The 23,778-nt window shown below is 41.0% G+C and overlaps 1 protein-coding gene across 1 annotated transcript in view; it reads right to left on the bottom strand.

Moving 5' to 3' along the window:
- The window catches only part of CPSF6 (cleavage and polyadenylation specific factor 6), a 40,012-nt gene that overhangs the window by 6,498 nt on the left and 9,736 nt on the right, over positions 1-23,778 (bottom strand). Inside the window, exons 2-10 of the mRNA XM_065402751.1 lie at positions 20,156-20,365; positions 18,105-18,208; positions 16,571-16,716; positions 14,793-14,966; positions 7,548-8,052; positions 5,979-6,071; positions 4,835-4,950; positions 4,320-4,473; positions 2,901-3,095 (exon numbers count right to left, since the gene is read on the bottom strand). Of these exons, the coding sequence (XP_065258823.1) occupies positions 2,906-3,095; positions 4,320-4,473; positions 4,835-4,950; positions 5,979-6,071; positions 7,548-8,052; positions 14,793-14,966; positions 16,571-16,716; positions 18,105-18,208; positions 20,156-20,365 (1,692 nt within the window). The 3' untranslated portion in view covers positions 2,901-2,905. The remainder of the gene's footprint in view (positions 1-2,900; positions 3,096-4,319; positions 4,474-4,834; positions 4,951-5,978; positions 6,072-7,547; positions 8,053-14,792; positions 14,967-16,570; positions 16,717-18,104; positions 18,209-20,155; positions 20,366-23,778) is intronic.

Raw genomic sequence — 23,778 nt, 5'->3', positions numbered from 1 at the left:
TTTACATGGGAATAAAGAGAGGAAAACCACTGTCATTCATATCTTTTAGGCACAGACAAACTCGCATTATCTGGTAAAACACTGGCAGAAAGGGTGATGTTCCTCTCAGTATTTCTATTATTTCAGTAAGTGTCTGGGAACCTTTGGTTACTGTTCATAAACAAATCTAATGCAAACCCTCTCCGCCCCCCCAAAAAAGTATAAAAACATATATTCTGGTGAAAATGAAACACACCAGAAGATTACTGAAATTAAGTACTTAACAAAAACTACAAAAATTAAGCCCTTCTTTAAAAGGACAACAAGACAAACTGTTTACAATTTATCTTTTAAAATACCAACTTCTCATTTGCATGTAGTTCACTAAATCTGTCCTTTAAATAAAGTTATTGCAGTCTATTTTCCTCTTGATGAAGGGGAATATATCTACTCAACTCCTCTTAATTCTAATGAAAGTCCTGGTGCACAACACACAAATTTAAAGGGAGGTTGCATATGTAAATCCATGTGTACTCAGAGTTGAATCCATAATAATTCAGATAATCTCACACATCATGCTTAAAATGTGTGAGCATATAAATAAATAAATAAATAAAACAGTGTTATGGTAAGTACTAAATGCAACCATGTTCCCTCAGACACTTTGTGGGAGAGAATATATCTATACTTAGTATAGAAGTTCCACGATACAGACACCTGGTCTGAATGCATGAAAATATAAAACTTCAATAATCAAATGCATCCAAAGTAACTTCCCATCTTAATTTTTATTTAGGGAACTTCAAATTAACAGTATTTAATATCATTTACTCATCTTCCACTGAAGAAGTGAAAGCCTTGGAAATGCAACTATCATTGAGCTCAACTGGGTTACCTCCTACACAATACTACCTACGTGTAGCACTTAAATACAGCAGAACCTCAGAGTTACGAACTGACCAGATAACCACACACTTTATTTGGAACTGGAAGTACCAGAGACAGCAGCAGAGACCACAAAAAAAAGAAGCACCAGCAAATACAGTACAGTATTGTGTTAAACAAAAACTACTAAAAAAATAAAGAGAAAGCAGCATTTTTTTTCTGCATAGTAAAGTTTCAAAGCTGTATTAACTCAGTGATCAGTTGTAAATTCCTGGAACAACCACCACAATGTTTTGTTCAGAGTTATGAACAACCTCCATTCCTGAGGTGTTCATAACTCTGAGGTTCTACTGTACATTTAAAAACAAATTTGTGGTAGCTAAGGAAAATCCGCTTTAGTGAAAGAAACCACATTCAATCATGTAAATTTGAAACTTTTTGTTCTGACATTTTATGCTTAGCAACCATGGTGAATAATTTTTTTTACAATTCCAGGAATGTTTGTACTAAAATAGTACACTGTACAAAGTAAAACCGTGACCACTGTCACTTAAGCAATTAAGGTATATTAAGACTGCCAACTTCACTTCAGCTGCCTCTTTTCAGCCTCTGATTCCCCTTCCATAGGCCATTACTGTATGGATCAGCCACTAAGGAATGCATGAACCAAGGACAATACATATTGTCCCAATATTAAGTGGGATCAGATATTTTAAGGTCAGACTTGTGTCTCTAGTGCATAGAAATGCTACAAGGCATGCCAAGAAAAACTGACATTCACTTTAAATGGCTTATATAACTCCTTTTACTTAAGGCTCACTAAGATTTTCATGATTCTCAGAATAGTTTTGCTCCAACTATATTAATGTCTTTTAAATGAATTTCTATGACTAAATGCCACATTAAAACTTCGTTTCTCAAATTTGTAATAAAGTACTGTCAGGAGACATTTCTTCCGAGTGTGACTTTTAACACAGTATATTAAAGAACTGTTCTAAATACGCAAGGATAGGAAAAGATTATGACTTCCAAATGACAAATACAGAGAGGTTTTGGTTTCAATTGTCAATTTCAAGCAATTTCAATTCAAGATCCTCAAACTGTGTATATAACTAAGTTACATATTCATTGCATATTTACACTGACATTTTTTCAGTGGCTAGCCAGAGTTCTTTAAGTGTCTACCCAAAGTGCTACTCTACAGCTAATTACATAGTTGGTTGGTTGTTGTTTTTTTTAAATAAAGTTTAATCCATAAAAGGACTGCGGATGTCTGAAGCATTTAGTGAGTGTAAAATAACCAAAAAAACCCATTCCCGGTGTTGTACATTTGTTCACCAATCTTTAGATTATAGGCAGAAATTCTATCACCAATTGTGCAGCACAGAAAACTGAAAGGGGACAACACCTGAATTTAGTTCACGGACCAGGAAATATTAAGAGGTCACATTTTATAAAAGAAAGAGCCACATCCTGTTTCAGTCCTTACTTGAGCAAAACCTTCATTGCAACCAACAGAAAATTCACCTGTATAACAACTTAGCTAGCTCTGTAGGACTTAGGCCTTCGGATTTTATATATGCAAGTACTGCCTACAATGAAATAATCACAATTTAAACATTTCTAAATCTTTAAATGAAACTGCAAAATGTGATTAAGAGTTGTGAGTATCCTAATCTTCAAAGTTTAGAGAAGCAAGAACAGACTCCTTTTGATTAGTCTGATTTACTACTGCCTTTTCAGTAACATATTTAATCCTCCCATCCATAAAAACTGAAAAAGATTGACACCACACCACAGAAATTACATATTCATGCAATTAGCAAAAGAAAAAAACCCACATCAAGTCAAGATAGTTACCTGTCATTACTTACCAAAGTTCTCTTCAGATTCTACAAGAAGGAAAGGATTCAATACATATTGCTGGACCACACTTAAGTGTACATATTTACTGTATAAATAATCCCAAAGCCAAAGTAGTTACTGTTAATTCAAGTACCCATCAACCCTACACAACATAAAACTGAAATGCCCACCTTCTCTAACGATGGCGATACTCTCGTTCTCTGTCACGTTCTCTATCACGATCTCTGTCACGATCACGATGTCTCTCTCTTTCACGGCTTCTTTCCCGGTAATAGTCATCATGGCGATCTCTGCTACGGGACTTGTGACGCCTGCTTTTTTCTCTTGACCTGCTGTGGTCCCTCTCTCTTGACCGTTCACGTCTTCTAAAAGAAATTACTTCATTAGTTTTTACTGAAAATACACACACAACACCAGAAAATTAAGATGTGTTAAGTTCTGCCTGTTTAATAAAATGAAAATGCTCAAACAAGAATGTTGAGAAGAAAAAAAAAAAAAGGGACATGTTTATTTTGATACAGAGATGCATATGTGTATAGTGCACAGAAGGGGTGAATCTGTTTTTTTATTTCAGGCAGCCACCAAATACTTAATAGTGCAGACTTGGTATTCAGAGAATACTGAATATGTATCCTACTCCCACTTTTCCAAATTAACCCATTTCTTCTTCACTTTTGAGGATTCCAGCAGCAGATCCAGCACAATACTTTCTATTTCCTGTTCTTACCATTTGAGGAGATGTGTTACTATTGGGGACTGAAAGGAGAAAGGAAGGAGGTAGAAAAAACTGAGGAGAGGATGACAAGACAGCTGCTCTTGGGAATGTATCCAACCTAAAATGGCTGCTGCAAGTGTGGCAGCCATTTTAGGTATTGAAAATTTGTGGAGACAGTGGTATTGCATTTGTTTGAATATGAATATCAGTAAGTTACACTATTAGTACAGTATCTGGACTGACTACAAACTGAGTATCTGTCCAAATTCCATATGGAGTTAATTCTAGAAGAAATATGAATATCTGGTTAGTATTGGGTGAAGCCTGATGGACTTCAATCTGCCTTTCTCCCTCATGTCTTCTCTTAGTAGCCTTAACACATAATTATAATAACAGAAGAACATTATCCAATTTTCTTGCCATTTAAAATTATCTAGACAAGAATACAGATAACTACCATAAAAATGAAAACTGATTTTGTATAATTTAGAAGTAATTTTAATAACTACATTCATAATCATGATTATATATCAATCTGTTCACAAGTTTGTAATTAATTTTGTTTTGATGTTTACATATTATTGCAGCATGTAAAGAAATATAATTCTAATTAAAATTACATTTAACATGAGGCTACAGAGGTCAGTTTGGGGAGGAAGGATGGCCTTGTTTAGGACAATCAACTGGGTTTCAGGAGATCTAGGATCAATTTCTAGCTCTACCACAGACTTCCTGTGTGACTTTAGGCAAGTCACTTAATTACTCTGTGCCTCAGTTCCCCATCCGTAAAATGAGGATAAAACACCTTTCTCCTATCCTTTATAGGTCTTGTTTATTTAGAGTGCAGCTAGTGAATGAAACAGGAAAGCTTTACCTTGATCCAGAACCGTAAGACTTAGACTCAATTCCATGAAGGCAATCCTGCAGAGAGCTAATAAGTACTTTACAACGATCATCAGCAGATACTTTGGATTGTTTAATTAAGGAAATAGCAGTTACTAAGGTCTCTATAGCACTTCCATAGTCCCCTGAAAAGAAGAAAGTAAATTCGATGTTAAAGAGATTAAAATGTAATAAAAATCTATCTGTAAAACTATTATCCTTTGGCAGCTGGTCTTCTCTGCAACAGCCATTGAAGCCACTTCTGTGGACCAGCTATTAAAAACATGGTCTATGTTTGTACCCAGCAAGTGTCCATATAAATCTAATTTGAGTATAGTTCAAGTCAGTCACAAGAAATATCTACAATCAGGATGGCACTCTGTGTTTAAAAAAAAAAAAAAAAAAATCAAATCAAAGTGGCTTCACATCTCCAAGATTCCCATGGGGAAATTATATAAAATTGCTTTTAGTGGGATGGAACAGGAGGGACACTGAAGATTTACTGACCAGCACTGGCATCTGACACAGCTCTTGAAATGGCACTGCTTGAGATGGCCCTATTTCTATTCATGATTTCTTCAAACTCTGCTTCACTTAAAGGTGTTCTTGCCGCATCCATTTCTCTGCAATTAATAAAACTAAAGTTTAAAAAAGTAACCCAAAGCTTGTGAAGATAGCATTGCAGTTATCAACAACTCAAGTTTGCAACTTTAAGCAAAGTGACAAACAGGACAGAAAGCAGGTTTTTGGGTTTGTTGTTTTTGTTTTTAAAAAAGTTTTATGGTACAAAACTTGCAGGCAAAAAAAAGTACAATACCATTAAAACATCTGCTGTGTAAATGTGCTTAAGCTATCTTTGATCATCCATTTATATTGAAGATTTAGAAGCAGTTATATTGTGCTTTCCATCTTCAAAATGCTTTACAAAATTTTAACTAATCTTCACAACATCCCTATAACACCAGCAGGTATTATCCCTATTGTATAGTTGGGGAAACTGAGGCAGGGGAGTCAGGCGATTTGCCCACAGAGATGGAATTGATATCAAAAATGGGATTAGAACTCAAATTCCTGGCTTCTAGTCCCCTGCTCTAACTATCACATCAGGACTTTAAGTTATGCAGCAGATGAAGTAAATATGGTCTAGCATTATTAATGCTCCACCTCCTGAATAACATTTCAAAGATTTTATTTCTGCTTTAATTTCCAATATTTTGCTGGTCAAGTTCAAGGGTGCTCCAATTTACTGTTTTAACAAGAAATCTTAAGGAGAAAGTGTCAAGCTTACACTTAGGGTTGTAAAAGGGAATTCTTGTATTCTCGCTGAATGCTGTAAATAATATTTTATTGATCATGTGTATTTGGTTTCCACAGAAATGGAAATTAACCTATACAAAATGGGGATAAAAAATTTCCCATCCAATTCTGCAGTGTTCTATCAGCCAGTCTCTGTTATATAGAATATCTGGAGGATGATGTTAATGAGACTGTTAAACTGGCTCACTGCTGGATATTATTACTAAAATAGTGTTAGTTATTCTGGTAGAAAGAAAATGCAGAATGATAAGCAATGCTATCCTCTTAAGAGCAAGAAGTGGAACAAGATCCTATAGCCAGTTTAGCATAAGAGGAAATGTCTAAAAATTCATACCTCCCTGAGTTTTGAGTATTATTTTTCGTATGCCTCCAATACAATGGAATATGTAATTGTTCTCTTATGGACATGTTATTTCCAGTGAAACGCCTATGATATATAATTAATGACAATTTAAATAGTTATGGATTGTAATTTTGAAATTATGATAATGAAAATATTGGACAGCAAGTGCAGTGGTTCTGTCCTGTTCTCCCACCCCTTTCCTCCCCCATCCTTCTACGAACTGTGGACAACCTCAATCTTGGTTACCAGAAAAGACCTGGTGTTTATTACGATTATATACAAGGTAATTATGCCAAATGCTCTAAATTTCCATACAATTTCTATATGAACATTACATTTATAAATAATTGATTTTTACTTATGAATTCCATAATTGGAAGAACCAGAACCAATGTCCAAACAGAAACAGAAAAAATAAAATTAATATTAAAGGACAGAATATGCATGTCTTCCTCACACTGGAAGTATGACCAATGTAACTCATAAGATCTATATGTAAATACAATAAAACTTCATTTTGTACAGTGCCTTTCTTACATACTGTCCCCAAATGCTTTACAGAGTTTAACACAAATACAATGGATAATAAAAAACAGTGAAGGTATAAAGAAACTAAGAGGTATAGGCCAGTGGTTCTCAAACTTTTGTACTGGTGACCCCTTTCACACAGCAAGCCTCTGAATGCGACCACCCTAATAAACATATAAAAAAGTGTTTTTAATTTAACACCATTATAAATGCTGGAGGAAAAGCGGGGCTTGGGGGTGGAGACTGACAGGTAATATCCTTACGACACCCTGAGGGGTCCCGACCCCCAGTTTGAGAACCCATGGTATAGGCAAAGGAGAAGAGATATTACAGATAAGATTTGAGAATCAGGAAGGCTGTTCCAGATAGCAGGAGTTGCAGAGAAGGACTTTGCACCAACTATAGAAAGATTGGTACTAAATAAGCAGATGGAGGTGGGAGAGGAAGGAAGTTAAAAGTCCCAGAGGCGGAGAAAATCCATGGAGGGTTTCTGTGACAAGGATTCCAATCCTGACAAAAATGGGGGCCAGTGGCATTGCATGAAGATGAAAGTGATATAGTCATGGTTCTTTACTGTAATTACAAATACTGAACTATATAAATGTTAAGAAAAAGGACAGCAGCATTTTGCATAGGATGGAGTCTGCAGACCTGGGACTTGGGAAGGCCATGAGAAGACAGTTGCCAAATAGAGAAAGAGAAGATGAAGGTGAAGATTTCTAGAGGTATAGCTGAGGCAAAAGCATAAATAAACCATTGCAGAGGTAGTGTCAGATAGAAATAGAAAATGTTGGAGAAGGTCAATAATGACACCAAGATTACAAAAAGTGAAGGCAGACAAAGGTCTGAGTTGAAGGGGGAAAAAGAGGAGAAGGACACTGCATCTGAGGATGCTTCCACACCTAGAAAAACATTCTGACAGATGTTTTAATGAAGAAAGTGGAAAAGAAGCTACTTAAAAGCCAAAGAGAATCTGATGCCTCCTACATGGAATAAACGTGCTACCAAGCACACTACACTAAAAGCACTCACCTGCCAGGTGGACCATAGTCACCCCTGTCATAAGGTGGAGGTCGGCCATATGGATCTGTTGGTGGTGGACCACGACTGTCTGAAGTAGGTATGCCACTATTGGCTGGTGGGGGGAAGAAAGCTGGATTCACGTGTGGAGCAGGTGGGGGAGCACCTGGAGGTGGCCCGGGAAGATGTGGAGGAGGAGCAAGTGTCAGGGGAGGCCCAAGTGGACCAGGCGGACGAGGGGGAAAAGGGCCGGGAGGCGGAGGTGGACCTTGCTGTGGTGGTGGTGGACCTGGAGGGGGGCCATAGCCTGGAACTGGAGGTGGAGGACCAGGAGGAAGTGGACCCAGCGGAGGCTGACCAAAGGGTTGTCCAGGAAACAGAACTGGTGGTGGTGGACGGTCACCACGATTAGGAGGCCCAGCTAATGGAGGTGGAAGAACTTGACCAGGAGGTGGAGGACCTGGTGGGCCTGGGGGACCAGGAGGACCTAGAGGTGGACGTGGTGGAGTTTGTCCAGCTGAAAGAAAAATGGGAAAATTAAGTTATTTCCATAATTAGATTTTAACCAAACTTTTGCAAGTCTCACTGAACAATTTTGATGTGCATGAGAGATTATGCATTCCCACCTTTGGAAAAAGCAAATTATTTGATAAAGTTCAAAAAAGTACTTGACTATTAACATTTAAAGGGACACCATTAATATCTTGTTAAAATCATATTGCTGTCTGGAAATCTGGCACTTATTATTGATACAAGTAACACCAAAGGCTACTAGTACTGGAAAAGATTTAAGTCAGCTTAACCTTGCTGTTTGTGTGGGTCTTTCACAGAAAAAGGAAATATATATATTTAAATACAGAAAAGTGATTGTAAATCCACAAGTATTGTTAAGGAAAACTAAGGCCGGGTGTAGCACCCAAATCTGCTTTCAGTTCTTTTTTAAATTAATGATTTTCAGTTTGAGTGTTCATTTAAATCTGAATGTTACAGACAACTCATTTTGCTGCACGACCATACTTATTAGAGATACTTAAACTTGCCCCACAACACACAGAGGGTTTCTCTTCACTGCAGTATCAGCTCCCGTCCACACACAAAAATCTCTAGCTCAAGTGAAGAGGTGATTTAAACACAAGCTAACTGGTCTGTCAGAGGGCATGAGTTAAAAGCTCAAGTGCTGTGACGTTCAAGCTAATATGCAATAGGAAAAAACAGTTACGAACCATTCGTAACTGTTGTTCTTTGAGATGTGTTGCTCATGTCCATTCCATGTTAGGTGCGTGTGTGTGCCAGAGATTTTTCCCGCAGTGGTATCCGTTGGGCTGGTTCAAAAAGTCCTCAAAAGCCGCGAGCTTATGCGCTGGTATAAGGGGTGCTACCAGCCACACCCTTCTGAGTTCCTTCTTGCAGGTTAACTCCAACAGAGGGATAAGGGGGTGGGTCATGGAATGGACATGAGCAACACATCTTGAAGAACAGTTACGAAATGTTAGTAACCGTTTTTTCTTCGAGTGCTTGCTCATGTCCGTTCCATGTTAGATGACTCACAAGCAGTATCCAAGGCAATGGGCTCGGAGTTCACGGACATACTGACTGCAACAATGCTGTTCCGAAACTACTATTGTCTCAGGCCCATTGGGTGATGGTGTAGTGGGATGCGAAGGTATGCATCGACGAGCAGGTTGCGGCTCTGCAGATGTCCTGGATTGGGACCTGCACGAGAAACACTACTTATGAAGCCTGGGCTCTTGTGGAGTGAGCGGTTAAGGTGGCCAGAGAAAGCCCAAATACAGGTGGTTATACAGGATGAGATCCTCTGAGCTGACACAGGAAGCCCTCTCATCCTTTCCACTATTGCAACAAAGAGTTGTGTGGACCTGAGGAAGGGTTTAGTCCTCTCAACATAAAAGGCAAGGACACATCTAACGTCCAACAAGTGAAGCAGCCATTCCTCAGAGTTCTTGTGAAGTTTCGGGATGAAGACTGTTAGGAAAATGGCTTGGTTGTTATGGAATTGTGACACCACCTTTGGTAGGAAGATTGGATAGGAGCGCAGTTGGACTTTTTCCTTAAAGAACACAGCATAAGGCGGTTCTGACATAAAGGCCTTGATTTCAGAGATCCCTCTGGCCCAGGTGATCGCCACCAGTAAGGCGACCTTCCAAGAGAGAAGTAACAGGGGGCATGATGCTAAAAAAGCAAAGGGGGGAACCGTGAGTCTTGACAGAACCAGGTTTAAATCCCGGGGGGAAAAGGGTGGTGGTGGTTTGGGGCTGAGGACAGAGCCTCTCCAGCCCCTGGAGAAACAGTACTGTCATTTTGTGGGAGAACAATGATCTGCTGTTCACTGGAGGGTAGAAGGCTGAGATGGCTGCTAAGTGCACCTTGACAGATGAGAGGGCCAGGTCCTGCTGCATTATGTGGAACAAACAGTCCAAGACAGACTGGAGGGAAGATTGAGATGGAGAGAGCACACCTTGAGAAGCCCAAATTGAGAAGCACTTCCACTTGGCCAGGTAGGTAGCCCTGGTGGCAGGCTTTCTACTATCTATCAAGATCTGCTGGACCTGTTCTAAGCAAGCTTGTTCTTCTGGGTTCAGCCATGCAGCATCCATGCAGTTCAGTGCAGGCAGGTGAGGTTTGGATGAAGCAACTGTTCGTGGTTTTCTGAAATTAGGTCCAGATGGAGTGGGAGCGAGAGTGGAGTTGCTACCGACAGATCCAGGAGCATGCCAAACCAGTGTTGATGTGGCCACACCGGACTATCAGAATAACTCTCACCTTGTCCCATTTGATTTTTAGGAGGGACATGGGGATTGAGGGAAAGGCATAAAATAGGAGATCTATCCACAGGAGCAGGAAAGTGTCGGAGAGGGAGCCGGGGCTGTGCCAGGGCAGGGAACAAAATTGATGGCACTTCCTGTTCTGCCTGGTAGTGACAGGTCCACCTGGGGAGCTCCCACCTTTGGAAGATGAACCTGATGACCTCTGGGTGAAGGAACCACTTGTGAGAGAAAAAGGATCTGCTGAAGGGATCTGCAAGTACATTCCATTCTCCAGGGAGATGTGACACCTAGAGATGAATAGAGTGCTTCGTGCAGAAGTCCCACAGACAGATGGCCTCCTGACACAGGGCCGAAGATCTGGCCCCTCCCTGTTTATTGATATAGAACATAGCCACGGTACTGTCTGTCAGGACTTACAGCATCTCACCTGAGATCTGGGGACGGAACACTTGGCATGCTAAGCATACCGCCCTGAGCTCCCTGATGCTTATATGCAGGGAGAGTTCTTCATGGGACCAGAGGCCCTGAGTTCTGAGGTTGTTGAGGTGGGCTCCCCACCCTAGGTCTGAAACGTCCAAGACTAAAGCTACCGACTGTTGAGGGGTAACAAAGGGCACTCCCATCATTATCGATTTCCACCAGTCCAGGGAGACAAGGACCACGAGAGGGACCATGAGCACTGAGTCCAAGTGGTGTCTGCTCGGGGAGTATACTGATGCTAGCCACATCTGAAGGGGTCTGAGACACAGCCTTCCATGCTGGACCATGTAAGTACATGCAGCCATGTGCCCCCATAGCAGTGGTCCCATACCTGAGGTGGGGGGGGGGGCAGAGAAGGGGTTTGCCACAAGGCCTTGAGGCAAGCCCGAGCAGTCATGATTGGGTGGACCATGACACTGGATATCAGGTCTGACATAGTCTGGAATCAGGTTTGGGCAGGAAGGCCCTGGCTTGGGTTGAGTCAAGAACCGCCCCCAATAAATTCTATTATCTGAACCACGACAAAAGTTGACTTCTGCTCATTTATCAGCAGACCAGGTGGCTCAGACCATCCTGATGATGTTCTGTACGTGAGCCTGCAACCGACCCTTGATCAGCCAGTTGTTGAGGTTCCGGTAGACCTTTCTGTCTGAAGAAGCCTCACTGTCTGAAGAAGGCTGCTACTACCGCCATACACTTCTTGAAAACCCGGAGGGCAATTGTTAGTGGTGTTGACCCACTATAAACCTGGTAAGTCTTCTGTGAACATGGAAGATAGAAATGTGAAAGTATGCGTTCTTTAAGTCAAGGGCAGTGTACCAGTCTTCTGGATCCAGGGAGAGAATGATGGAGGCCAGAGAAACCATGCAGAACCTCAGTTTCTTGAGATATCTGTTGAGGCGATGCAGGTCCAAGATGGGCCGGAGGTCGCCTTTGGGATTAGGAAATACCAGGAGTAAAACCTCTTCCCTCTCAAGTCTTGTGAAACCTCCTCCACAACCCCCATTCATAGGAGGTATTGTACCTCCTAGACGAGGAGTTGCTCATGAGAAGGGTCCCTGAAGAGGGACAGGGATGGAGGGTGAGAGAGATGGGTTGATAAAAACTGAAGAGTATAACAGACACTGTACTCAGCACCCAGCGGTCCAATGTTATGTATAACCATGCTAGGCTGAAGAGGGATAGATGGTCCAAAAACAAAAAAGGGGAAGAAGATCCGAAATGGTGACTGATACAGCGCCCTTGGGCACACCTTTAAAAGGCTTGGTTGAGCCCTCCGGAGTACCTCTGAAAATCCGAATGGGAGGCTGAAGGTGGACGGAAGTGGTTGGCACAGTTTATAACCTCTCTCTTTTCTTTTGTAGGGCTCTTGTCTTGGAGGCACTGAGAACTGACGCGGCTGTTGGGACCTGAAGTGCTCCCTGGAAGCTGACAGAACGTAAAGGTCTAAGGATCATAGGGTGGCCCTTGAGTCCTTCAGGCCATGAAGTCTCGTATCAGACAACTCCTAGAAAAGAGAAGCTTTTGAATGGAAGGTCTTGAATAGACTGTTGGACCTCATGAGGAAGCCTGGAGGACTGGAGTCAAGAACAATGTCTCATGGTGACAGCAGAGGCCATTGTCCTGGCTGCCGAGTCTGCAGCATCCAAAGCCACCTCGAGAGAGGTCCTGGCCATGTTCCTACCTTCCTCCATGAGAGCAGTGAACTCCTGCCTTGAATCTTGGGGCAGGGATTCCTTAAACTTAGCCAAGGAGTCCCATAGATTATAACTGTATCTCCCCAGCAAAGCTTGCTGGTTGGAGATATGTAGTTGAAGGTTACCCGTCAATTAAATCTTTCTTCCGAAAAGGTTCAGTCTTTTAGTGTCTTTTTGTTTGGGGGTTGCACTTGACTGGCCTTGTCTGTCCCTCTCATTTGCTGCAGACACCACCAGGGGTGAGGGGGATGCAAATACAATACCAATAAGGCTGTGATATATCTCTTTGACCTGCTCAATTTCAAGACCCAGGTTCACAGCTACCCACTTCAGAAGGTCCTGATGAGTCCTGAAATCATCCTGCGGAAGCAGGCTACAGGATCCCACGACAACTTCGTCGGGGGAGAAGGAGGCTTGCACCGGAGGAGGGGCTCCTTCCTCTTCTTCAACTACATCTGGAGCCATCTCCTGAATGTCGGTACCGGAGTCGGGGTCTGGTGCCAAGTGGGAAGGAGCAGTAGCCAGTCTCTCAGAAACCACTGAGTAAGAGCAATGGGAGGGAGGATCTGGTACCAAGGGAAAGCCCCAGCAGTTCCAGTAAGGCCATTGCATAGGCCAGTGACCCGCGGGCCAGGTGCCGGCACCGAAGTCCAGTGGCACATAGGCAAGGTACCGGTGGCGGGCTTTCAGTTGCATGTAAGGCTCCCCTTTAGACTCAGGAGTCTTCTCTTGGAGACCCTGGTGGAGCAGTACTTGCTTCTGCCTCGATGCGGTGCCGGAATTCTTGGGACCGGCAGCGGACTGGAGGTGATCGGGATGATGGGATTAGGGACAGCTTACCCCTAGAAGGTACAGGGAGGGAACGGTGTTGGGAAGGGGCCTGAGTTCGAGAAAGTAGGCCCCTAGCCACTTGGAACGCCTCCTGGGTCAATGGAACAGTCAGACCACTGATACTATGGTGGCTTCCAGGTGTCAGGCCCTGCACTGGACTCAACGCTCTAGGCAGAGTTGACAGTGCCATCACAGGCCCAGGAGCGGAAGAGTGGCCCAGCACAGATGTCACTGTACTGCCTTCTCCCTGCTTGTATTTTTTCTGCACCACCGATTGCACTCTGTTAAAGAGCTGCTTTTAGTCCTTCTTCCTCAGAACTGGAGATGGTGAACGGTGCCGGGAAGAGCTCAGGGGAGGGTTTTGCACCAACGCCGAAGTGCCTGGCCCGAATCAGAGCGGCTCTGCTCTGAGGTTGGTCTGAAAGCGACTTCCATGAGGATAGCCTTCAACCTAATGTCTCTGTCGTTTTTTAGTGCGGGGTCTGAAGTCCCGACAAATCTGGCAATTGTCCTTCACATGAGTCTCCCCCAAGCACTTCAAGCAGCTGGAGTTCAGGTCACTCACAGACATAGGTTTGCCACAGGAGGCACAAGTCTTGAAGCCCAGGGACGGGGCATGCCCAGCCCCTGGGACAAAAGAGGCCCTCGACGACAGAAGATATTTATTTACGCTATGTACACGAACACTAATTACAAAAACTATATATACGCACTGAACTATGATCCAAAAACCACAGGGAAGAAAGCCTTGCTGGAGCAAGAGGGGTCGTTCCAGCAACCGTCACAAGTGGTAAGAAGGGACTGAGAGGGTGCGTGGCAGCGGTGCCCCTTATACTGGCATATAAGCGCACAGCTCCAGAGGGCGCTAGAGCCAGCCCGAAGGATACCACCGAGGGAAAGATCTCTGGCAATGGTGCACGCAGTGTGTACACACCTAACATGGAAAGCACACGAGCAAGCATTCGAAGAATATCGCTGAACTGTGCTGCTAATACAATCGCTCTCTGCTGCTTGAGTGTTGTTTTGCAGTGACTGCTCTCACTCAAACTAGGCTAACTGGATATCGAACTAACAGATCAGCGCAGACAAGCCTGCGCAGAGTGGTGAGTCAGTGTAACTACTGTTTTAAAATATACATTGTGACACTAAATAAAATTATCTATCACTTTAAGGATTTTTGTTATAATATTGTTATCAAGCTTGTTTATACTCATGCTCCTTCTCTGGAGCCTGAAAACACCCCTTTGATATCAGAAGTTGGATTCCCCTATGCTGAACAGTGAGAGCTCCCATAGAATCCTACATTCCAGTGACAAAGTGAAGACTTATTGTAAACAAGTCCAATTGCCTGGGTCTCTGTAATTCCCAAAACAAATTAGAAAGTGTGCTATATTAATATTTGGCTATATTAAAAACTGAAAGTGGTAAGCTAGGAAATTAAACAAAGGTTTTAGTTTCTTTACCTGGGAAAGGAGGTGGTGGTCCACCTGGTCCTGCAGGTCCAGGGAATCTGTCCCCACCTGGAATGCCACCTGGAAAACGGCCTCGTCCTCTGTTATTTGGTGGAAACGCTGCACGTGAGCCACCTCCTGGAGGACCAGCTTTACCTTCTCCAGACATCTGGCCTGATTGTGTAGCTGCAATAGGGAAGCAAAAGTATATTATCATTCCGTAACATGAAGGGTTCCCCCCCCCCCCCCAATTCGTGACCAAACGAGTTCATTTTTTGTTTTGTTTTTTTGGGGGGTGAGGAGGTAGCATTGCTGTGTGCTCTTCAATAGTTACTGCAACAATGCTGAGTACTAACCCTTCATATTTATATAGAATTTTTCATGCACAGTTCTCAAAGTGCTTTATAAAGCCTCCTTCTCCCTATTTTAGAGATAGGGAAACAGTCACAGAGAAGTTAAGTGACTAGTCCAAATTCTTTCAGCAAATCAGTGGAAGAGTTGGCAACTGAATTTCAATCTCTTAACCACCTGTCCCATGCTCAGGCCACTAAACCAAAGATTCCTAAATGTGGTCTGCAGACAACTAGGGGTCCACAGATAGAAAAGTGGATGATCGCATGGTGCTATTCTTACGTCTAGCTGCTTCTACAACAGATATCTAGGCTCTTCACGAAACAGATAAAAAGGGAAGGGGAAAAAAGAGCCTAGAAGCCTACAAAAGGACCTGGAAATATGGAGGCGCCTGCCTAACTAACTCTTTTAGGGACTCCGCTTCTACATAATAAAGGAGAAGAGAAAACAGAAGCCATTCTCTGGGCCAGAGCCACAAGCGGATTTGAGCTGTCAGCCACCAGGGAGAGGCAAGTTCAGACCAGAAGACCAGGGAGTGAATCATAGCTGTTTTTATTCTGCTTCTATGCTTGGTTCCTTTTTCCCTTTCTTCCTGCATGTGGAGAAGGGAACCAAGCATAGAATCTGAATAAAAAGTATGATACAAAAAAGTTAATTAATATGTTTACTCACATCAGAAGTTCATTGATGATTTTTTAAAATTTCTTTATTACATGTAAAACTGTGTTTCCCATTGTGCAGTTTTTTATTTCTTGATAATTTCCTTCCTTTCAAAAGGAGTGAAGTGGATTTAATGGGTCAAATCATGGCCCCTGCTCTGACTGTATTATATTGGTCCACCAGAACAAAGCCCCAGCAAAGCTCACTTAGTCAAGAATTCCCCTGGTGTGATCAGACTGGCATAGCCAGCCACACATCAAATCTTCTTGTTTCCCATTTTCCATCATAGGGAATTCAGCTGAGGAAAGGGGTTTGGCTAGAACAAAGAAGTATTTCATGCTATGGAAGAGCACCTTGGGCCCACTGCATTCAGAAGCCAGTTATACTAGCCCTCAGGCAGCTCAAAGCTATGCCATGGCCCAAATGCTGTGCGAAGGACAGAGCAGTGACATCCATCTCATTCCAGGTCCTGCAACAAGCAGAGCTCAGTCAGATATCAGAATCTAGTCCAATTTGTCTGCAAATGTCCAAGTTGTTAATGTATTCATTTTGTTCAATCTGGTTGTCTGAATACTTTCACGCACATAGTATTTTTCAAAGAACTATAGGGAAAAGATCCATAAAGGTATTAGCTCCAGACACCTTTTGACAAGTTTCCCTAACCGTAAACATTTCATAGCTATTTGGAGCCATACATATTATCATGGGACGAGTGCACACTGCAATACCTTTTCTGAAATGGACCTTTGTTACAACGCAACTAAGAAGAGAAGACTTACTTTTCCTTGACTGCATTTCAAACTGACTCAGGAACTGCTTATTGCATGGAGTTACAACAGGATTTTGCCCATGCAATTCTCTTTTAGGCAAGAGATCCATCAACTTTTTGGAGGATGCTTCAGATCCCACACCTACAAGGGCAAACCTAAAAAGAAGGAGGGAAAGCTGCATCAATTTCTTGCACCAGAAAAATCTGATGGCCTTCCAGAGAAAGGATAAATCCATGGCAAGCAAAGAACATTTGACAAAAATCCTCCCCACAAACTTGGTTAATTGAGTTTTAAAGATACTTGAAAAATCATAACGCCAACTCTCAAGATATGAGAAAAGAACGCTAAATGTAAATATGAACTTAAGAATTACAATTTTCCCACAATTCAATTTGAAATGCCCATGAAAAGGATGGAGATGGGAAAGTAACTTTTCTTCTGCTCAACCATACAGTATGCACCTGTTTAGCTGGCATGTCCACAAAATTTAGACCCTTTACTTCAATTTCCAATTTTTGAATACATTTCTAGTGACTAAAAAGCCTCATTAAGGAAAGAATCACTGCAGAGATAAACTCAACAAATGGATTAAGGAAAGCTGTCTCTCTCATAGAGACTTTCAAAGCAGCTCAAAGGTAAAGAATGAATATTTCCTCCTCTACAAATTAGGATTTCTTAAGGAAACTTATTTTAGGTTTTAGATAACTAAACTAGACTATAACAAGATAAATCAAATTTAGTCAAGCTTAAAAGGATTAAAAAAAAATCAATATTTTACCAAAGGACATGATCTTCCACCATTGAGCTGTATTTGATAAAACTGGCATTAGGCAACTGATTCTTCTTTTCATTATAAATTAATCAAAGCTGCACTCTGAATGTTAGTTTAGTTTCACACACACACACACACACACACACACACACACACACACACACACACACACACACACACACACACACACAAAAGGGGGGTGGCAGTTAACCTGGCATTCATGAAGACCTTAAATCAAATATAGTTTAAATCACAATTGAAATAGTCAGTTTGTCCACATCACAAAACTCACACAATTGACAATTTATAGTAAACAAAAAACCATTTACTGGATTCTGAGATGTGTTGTTAGTAGGGATTGAGAGGCACTGGCAGAGCTGGGCAAAATGAAAATGGAGAAATAAAAGGCTAACAAATCAAGTTTTAAAAAAGAGATTTGTCAAAAGATAGAAGAAGAAGGCTTTCACACTGATGAGAGGTTAAAAAAATTAAGAGTACACAGTCTGAAATTTAGGAAAATGAATGTATAAGGAATGCCAATATCACAATCCTAGTCAGGGACTAGTGAAACCTATAGTATTGTCTTTAGAACTTATATCTGTGATTGAATTAGTCGTCAATGTGGAATAATAAGGTACAAACCCCTTGCTAGATATTAGCTGTCCAACAAAAGTAAACATCTCATTGCTAGCTGCGGAAAACACAGACCACTCATCCTCACTGTAGCAGATCAATGACCAATAGCAGGAAACGTGGATTACAAATTCTTACCCCTTTGACTGGCCATTAGCACGGTTTTCAAAAAATTTTATCTCCAAAATATCATTTACTCCCAGTGAATGCACTGCTTCAGTTAAGTCTTCATCTGTTGTCCACTGCAAAATATTTTTATATTCAAATGTCAAAACACATTAAGATGCCAATTTTCACTATGAATACAGCAGTCTAATCCTGTATGTTTGTACTATTGCTTTTTACTTTATTGTGAAAATGATCAAGTAGTAGTGCATCTCACTGGATGTTTTCTGTGGCTGTTTGTAGAAAAGGCCAGAAAACATTTAAAGTGACACTTTACAGTTACTTCTTAAAGAAAGCTAGGTTAGAAGAAGTTTTGTTTTTATGAAAAACAAAAACATACTTTCAAGGCTGCAAGGCTTAATCTGACCAATTTCAATAGTCACTTTTTTTGTTTGTTTGTTTTATACCTCAAGGATTGCAAATTTTTCCTCTTTAAAATAGATTATTACTCAGTTTCTATTAGCCCAAAATCCTACATCTCTGAACAAGGTCAGATTTCAAGACCATTTCAATAGTGTGCTTCACTTTCAGATGTGTTAGCACACTTGTACCCTTTATACATGGTGCTCTATACCAGTGCCAAAACTGGCCCAAGTGAAATTTAATTTACTAAAATCCCGAACCATGAACTGCTGTTTTTTTTAAGGTTTAGACAGCAAGATTCTAAGAAGTTTTGTTCTACTTACTGATGGCAGAGAAAAAAAAAAAACAGAAAAAGATTAAGAAAAGCAGAGTTTATCAGCCACTTCAGTGGCCCATGGATATGTGACATCCATCAACATCTAACTGACTCTGCTATAAGCAAATGTCTAAGTCAAACATTATCCATTTCTGAAGTTAAACACGTTCACCCTGATCATAAGTGTGCACTGGTACTGAAGGAGTTGGAGTAAGAAGAAAATCTTTAACTCCAGAACCCCCCCTAAATCTCAGGAGAGAGAGGGAACTGGGTGTTCAAGTTTTCAAACTCCTTATATACCATCCTCCCCCCAGCTCTAGTATAGAACCCTCAACACCCTTCTGGCTCACAGCAAGCAAATTACATTGCTGAATCTCATGCCACTTAAAAAAAAAAAAATCAAAGAAAAACTTGACAATCCTTAAGAAGGTAAACACATTACTTACCTGGAAAGAGCCTGAAATCAGGATACTGCAACGCTTAACGACATCAAACACTTAAAACAAAGTATGACGCATTTTCCTGCATGCCTGGCACTAGTATAGGTTTTAGCAGAGGAAGCAACCATGAACTCAAAATTTTGCATGGAAGGGGTGAGAAATTGCTTTTCAGATTAACTGTCATAGTAAAGGCTAATTAGTTCAGATACTGATTTAGCATCTTACACGTTTTTATTTTTAAAAAGTATACTGAAGGTTAACAATTAGTGCCAACAACAAAACGTATTTCCCCGGGGAAATACAAGTTTGGTTCTTAGTTCTGTAGTACCTGAAAATACTGCAGGCACTACTCTTAAGATAGATGCTTGGAACAGTTTTGCCTGGAAAGTCACTGCAAGGCAGAGTCTTTGAGGATGAATTCTCAAAGAAACCTCAAAGAACATTACAGTTCTCTTTTAAAAGTAAAAGCTTCAACAAGGGATTATTCAAAATAAATAAGTCTATAGTCATAAGGCACTAGATAGTATTAATTTATTCTGTTCCTTCTCTTCAGAATTTCCCCAAAGCCCTAATAGGGTGGCAAACCTACCATGCTTTCCCAGAAAGCTTCCCCTTTCACCTTTAACTTATTCTACAAGTAAGACACAACTGAACCTTTATATTGTAAATATCCTCCATTTTAATGAACATTCCAAAACTGTATTCTTCCCCCAAGATTTTCATTAAAATGTTTGGAAAACCTGCTTCTCTGTTCTAAGATATCAGTAAATTATTTTTCTTGTATTATGTGCCAAAAAGTTATATATTTTAGTAAAATTCTGTCAACTACAATGAGTATATTTGATCAGAGTAAGATTACTGCCCATAATAAAAAAGCATGTGTGTAGCTGAATTCCAACACTTACCCAAGTAAGATTTCCAATGTACAATGCAATTCTCTTTCCAGTATATGTATAGACAACATTTGGTGCTGCTCCTTTACCTACGTCATCTCCAACTGATGGTGGGAGAGAGTCCATATAATCACGGTCCTCTGGGGCATCGCCATTATTTGCAGATGGAGAGATGACATCATCATACAAATCTATCTGATCATGTCCACCATATTCAGCTTCCTAAAATACAAAAAAATATGCTGTAGATTACATATTATCTAAAATACTCTTAATATTTATTCAAAACAAATACTGCTCTAAATGTCCCAGAGAATTATCACATGAGGTAAGACAGACACATTTGGGCTTGAAGTGCAACAGTATATCCCTCCTTTGTGAAACAGTTTACGCCCCAATTTGATCTACATTCAAATGTATATAAATCTGATGTTACTGCCTTCTGGTTTCTACTTTTAAAAAAATTCCACCAAACTGACAGAAAATTAACAAAAAGCCTATAGTTACTGCTTAATCCTACAATGATTTTGTTCTACTGATAGAGACAAACAAGAGAACACAAATCCTATTCTCAGCATGTTGCTGACATTAATGATGCTGGTAAGCAAAATAGCAGCATGTTAACTTCAGCTCTTATGCAAAAACAAAGTAAATATTTTCCTATATTAGAAGAAATTGATAGGGAAAGTGGTTTGAGCTTTTATGAGAGTCCTGGCAATGAACACAACATACAGCCAAACTTTTCAGAGATTGGATCCCAAACTTGATCCCTGATTCTCCAATAAAGGGTCAAGAAGGGAGCACTTCATACTCTAATGATCCCACTTAATATAAAGGAGAAACACTGACTGTTTCAAAGAAAGCTATATCCCACTTTCTGGTATCACCGTGTCATCACAATATGAGTTGGAATGGGAAATGACTAAGATAGAAGCATAAAATAAATCAATCTTTAATTGAGTTATCAGTCCACGTTCTTTTTAAAATTTAGACATTTTAACATTAAAATGGGCAACATACTCTTCTTTGCAATTAGGGGGCATCGTATAAAAAAAATTCCTAGCTATGGCTCTAGTAATAAATGTATTAAAAGATTTAATCCAGAGTATCTTCTCTAAATTGAAGACTCCTCTTGATGCAGCCATTTACATTTTTTAATCTCCACTTACAGTCATATAAATCAGTGTTTTTCAACCACTGTTCCGCGGCACACTAGTGTGCCGCGAGATGTTGCCTGGTGTGCCGTGGGAAAAAAATATTAAACCATGCTTGAATGTCGGAACTGGTTACTAAAATTTTTGAATCCCACCACTGATGTTAAGGACTATAAATAGCTCCAGTGTCACTGTTACACTAACAGGAGGAGGACAGGAGGAGACATCGCAGTAGATCGCCGATGAGCAGAAGAGCGCCAATGGATCTGGATTTGGAGGAAACATGAGCAGAAGAGCGCTGACTGATGGATCTGGATGGAGACATGCGCAGAAGAGTGCTGAGTGTGACGGACAGCGGCTATCTGGAGGAGACAAGCGCAGTAAGTACTGAGTGACAGTGAGATACTGCAGTGATGGACAAGTTTTTGAAAAGGAAAGAACTGGACTCTGAACAAAATTTGGAGCCAGATGAGAGCCCAAGTATGAGTGGGGATCAAAAGAAAGCAAAGATGGTTAGCTCAAGCAAATTCTCTGGCACAAGGCAATATAGCGAAAGCTATATTTCATTTGGATTTACTTTCACCGGAGATGCAAACAAACCAACTCCACTGTGCGTGGTGTGTGGTGAAAAGCTAGCTAACAGTGCTATGGTCCCAAGCAAACTTAAACGCCATCTCCAAACGAAACACCCTTCGCTTCAAAACAAGAATGCGGACTATTTTGTTCGCCTGCGTGAAAACACGGAGAAACAGGCAACTTTCATGAGAAAAACCACAAAGGTAAATGAAAGAGCTCTTAAAGCTAGCTATCAAGTTGCTGAACTTATAGCCAAGTCAAAAAAGTCGCACACTGTGGCAGAGACATTAATACTTCCCGCCTGCAAAGCTATTGTAGAGGAGATGCTCGGACCTGAAGCAGCTAAGGAAATAGCCAAAGTCCCTCTCTCAGACAACACAATTTCCAGACGTATTAATGACATGTCTGCAGACATCGAAAGTGTGGTTTTGGAAAAGATCCGTATCAGTGAGAAATTTGCATTGCAACTTGACGAGTCTACTGATATCAGTGGACATGCTCAACTCTTGGCCAATGTGCGTTTTGTTGATGGTGATGCAATTAGAGAAAACTTCTTTTTTTGCAAGGCATTGCCAGAAAAAACAACAGGAGAAGAAATTTTTCGGGTCACATCAGAATACCTTGAACAAGGAGGACTTAAGTGGGAAAACTGCACAAGTGTCTGCACCGATGGAGCTGCAGCCATGGTCGGGCGCACCAAAGGCTTTGTAAGCAGAGTGAAGGAAAGAAATCCAGATGTGATTGTTACGCATTGTTTTTTACACCGTGAGGCCCTCGTAGCCAAGACTTTACCAGCAGACCTAGTTCATGTGTTGGATGATGTTGTGCGCATGGTAAACTTTGTAAAGTCACGACCCGTGAAAAGTCGCATATTTGCAGCTTTGTGTGAGGAGATGGGAGCGAAGCATAAAACCTTGCTGTTTCATACGGAGGTCCGGTGGTTGTCGCGTGGCAAGGTCTTGGTTCGTGTGTATGAGCTGCGGGAGGAACTTAAAGTATTTCTGACAAATGAGAGGTCAGATTACGCAAAGCTGCTTGCAAGTGATGAGTGGTGTGCAAGGCTGGCATACCTGGCAGATATATTTCATCATCTGAATGAACTGAACACACGAATGCAAGGCCGAAATGAAAACCTGCTTACAAGTACAGATAAAATAAATGGATTCCGTTCAAAGGTGCAACTCTGGCATCAACACGTGGAAAGTGGCAATCTTGAAATGTTCACACTCACCAAGCAATGGCAAGGTGTTCACACTGCTGCACTGTGTGAGATAATAGTTAAACATTTAAAAACTCTCGAGGAGAAGTTGTCATTTTATTTCTCTTCAGTCTCCACTGAATGCCTTGACTGGGTTAGGGACCCTTATAGCTCAGCATCAGTTGGTGGAAAGGACATGACTTTACAGGAGCAGGAGGAACTAACTGAACTGAGACAAAATCGTGGTTTCAAGCTAAGATTTGCTGATCTACCTTTGGACAGTTTTTGGTTGGATACTGCCAAGGAGTTCCCCCTTCTGGCAAACAAAGCTATTTTGACATTGCTCCCATTTTCCACTACATATCTGTGTGAGATGAGCTTTTCAAGCATGATTGCTATAAAAACTAAATACAGAGAGAGACTGAGAGCTGTTGACGAAGAGCTACGTGTGTGTCTTTCTTCGATTCCAGCCAGAATATCAGCTTTGTGTTCAGCCAAACAGGCCCAGGTTGCGCACTGAATAAAGTATTTTATAATTTTTCATATTTCTGTTTACTTACTATTTCATAATAAAGTAATTATAAAATACTTTCTTTGTGTTTATTTGATTCCTATTCAAGAGGATTACTTTATATATAGTCAATATAGGCACAGAGTTAAATTTTTTAACATTTTCTAATGGTGGTGTGCCTCGTGATTTTTTTCAT

The sequence above is a fragment of the Emys orbicularis genome, chromosome 1, assembly GCF_028017835.1.
Source record: "Emys orbicularis isolate rEmyOrb1 chromosome 1, rEmyOrb1.hap1, whole genome shotgun sequence".
NCBI classification, from domain to species: domain Eukaryota; kingdom Metazoa; phylum Chordata; order Testudines; family Emydidae; genus Emys; species Emys orbicularis.
Note: the sequence above shows the minus strand (reverse complement) of the source record. Positions and strands in the feature narration are given on the sequence as shown.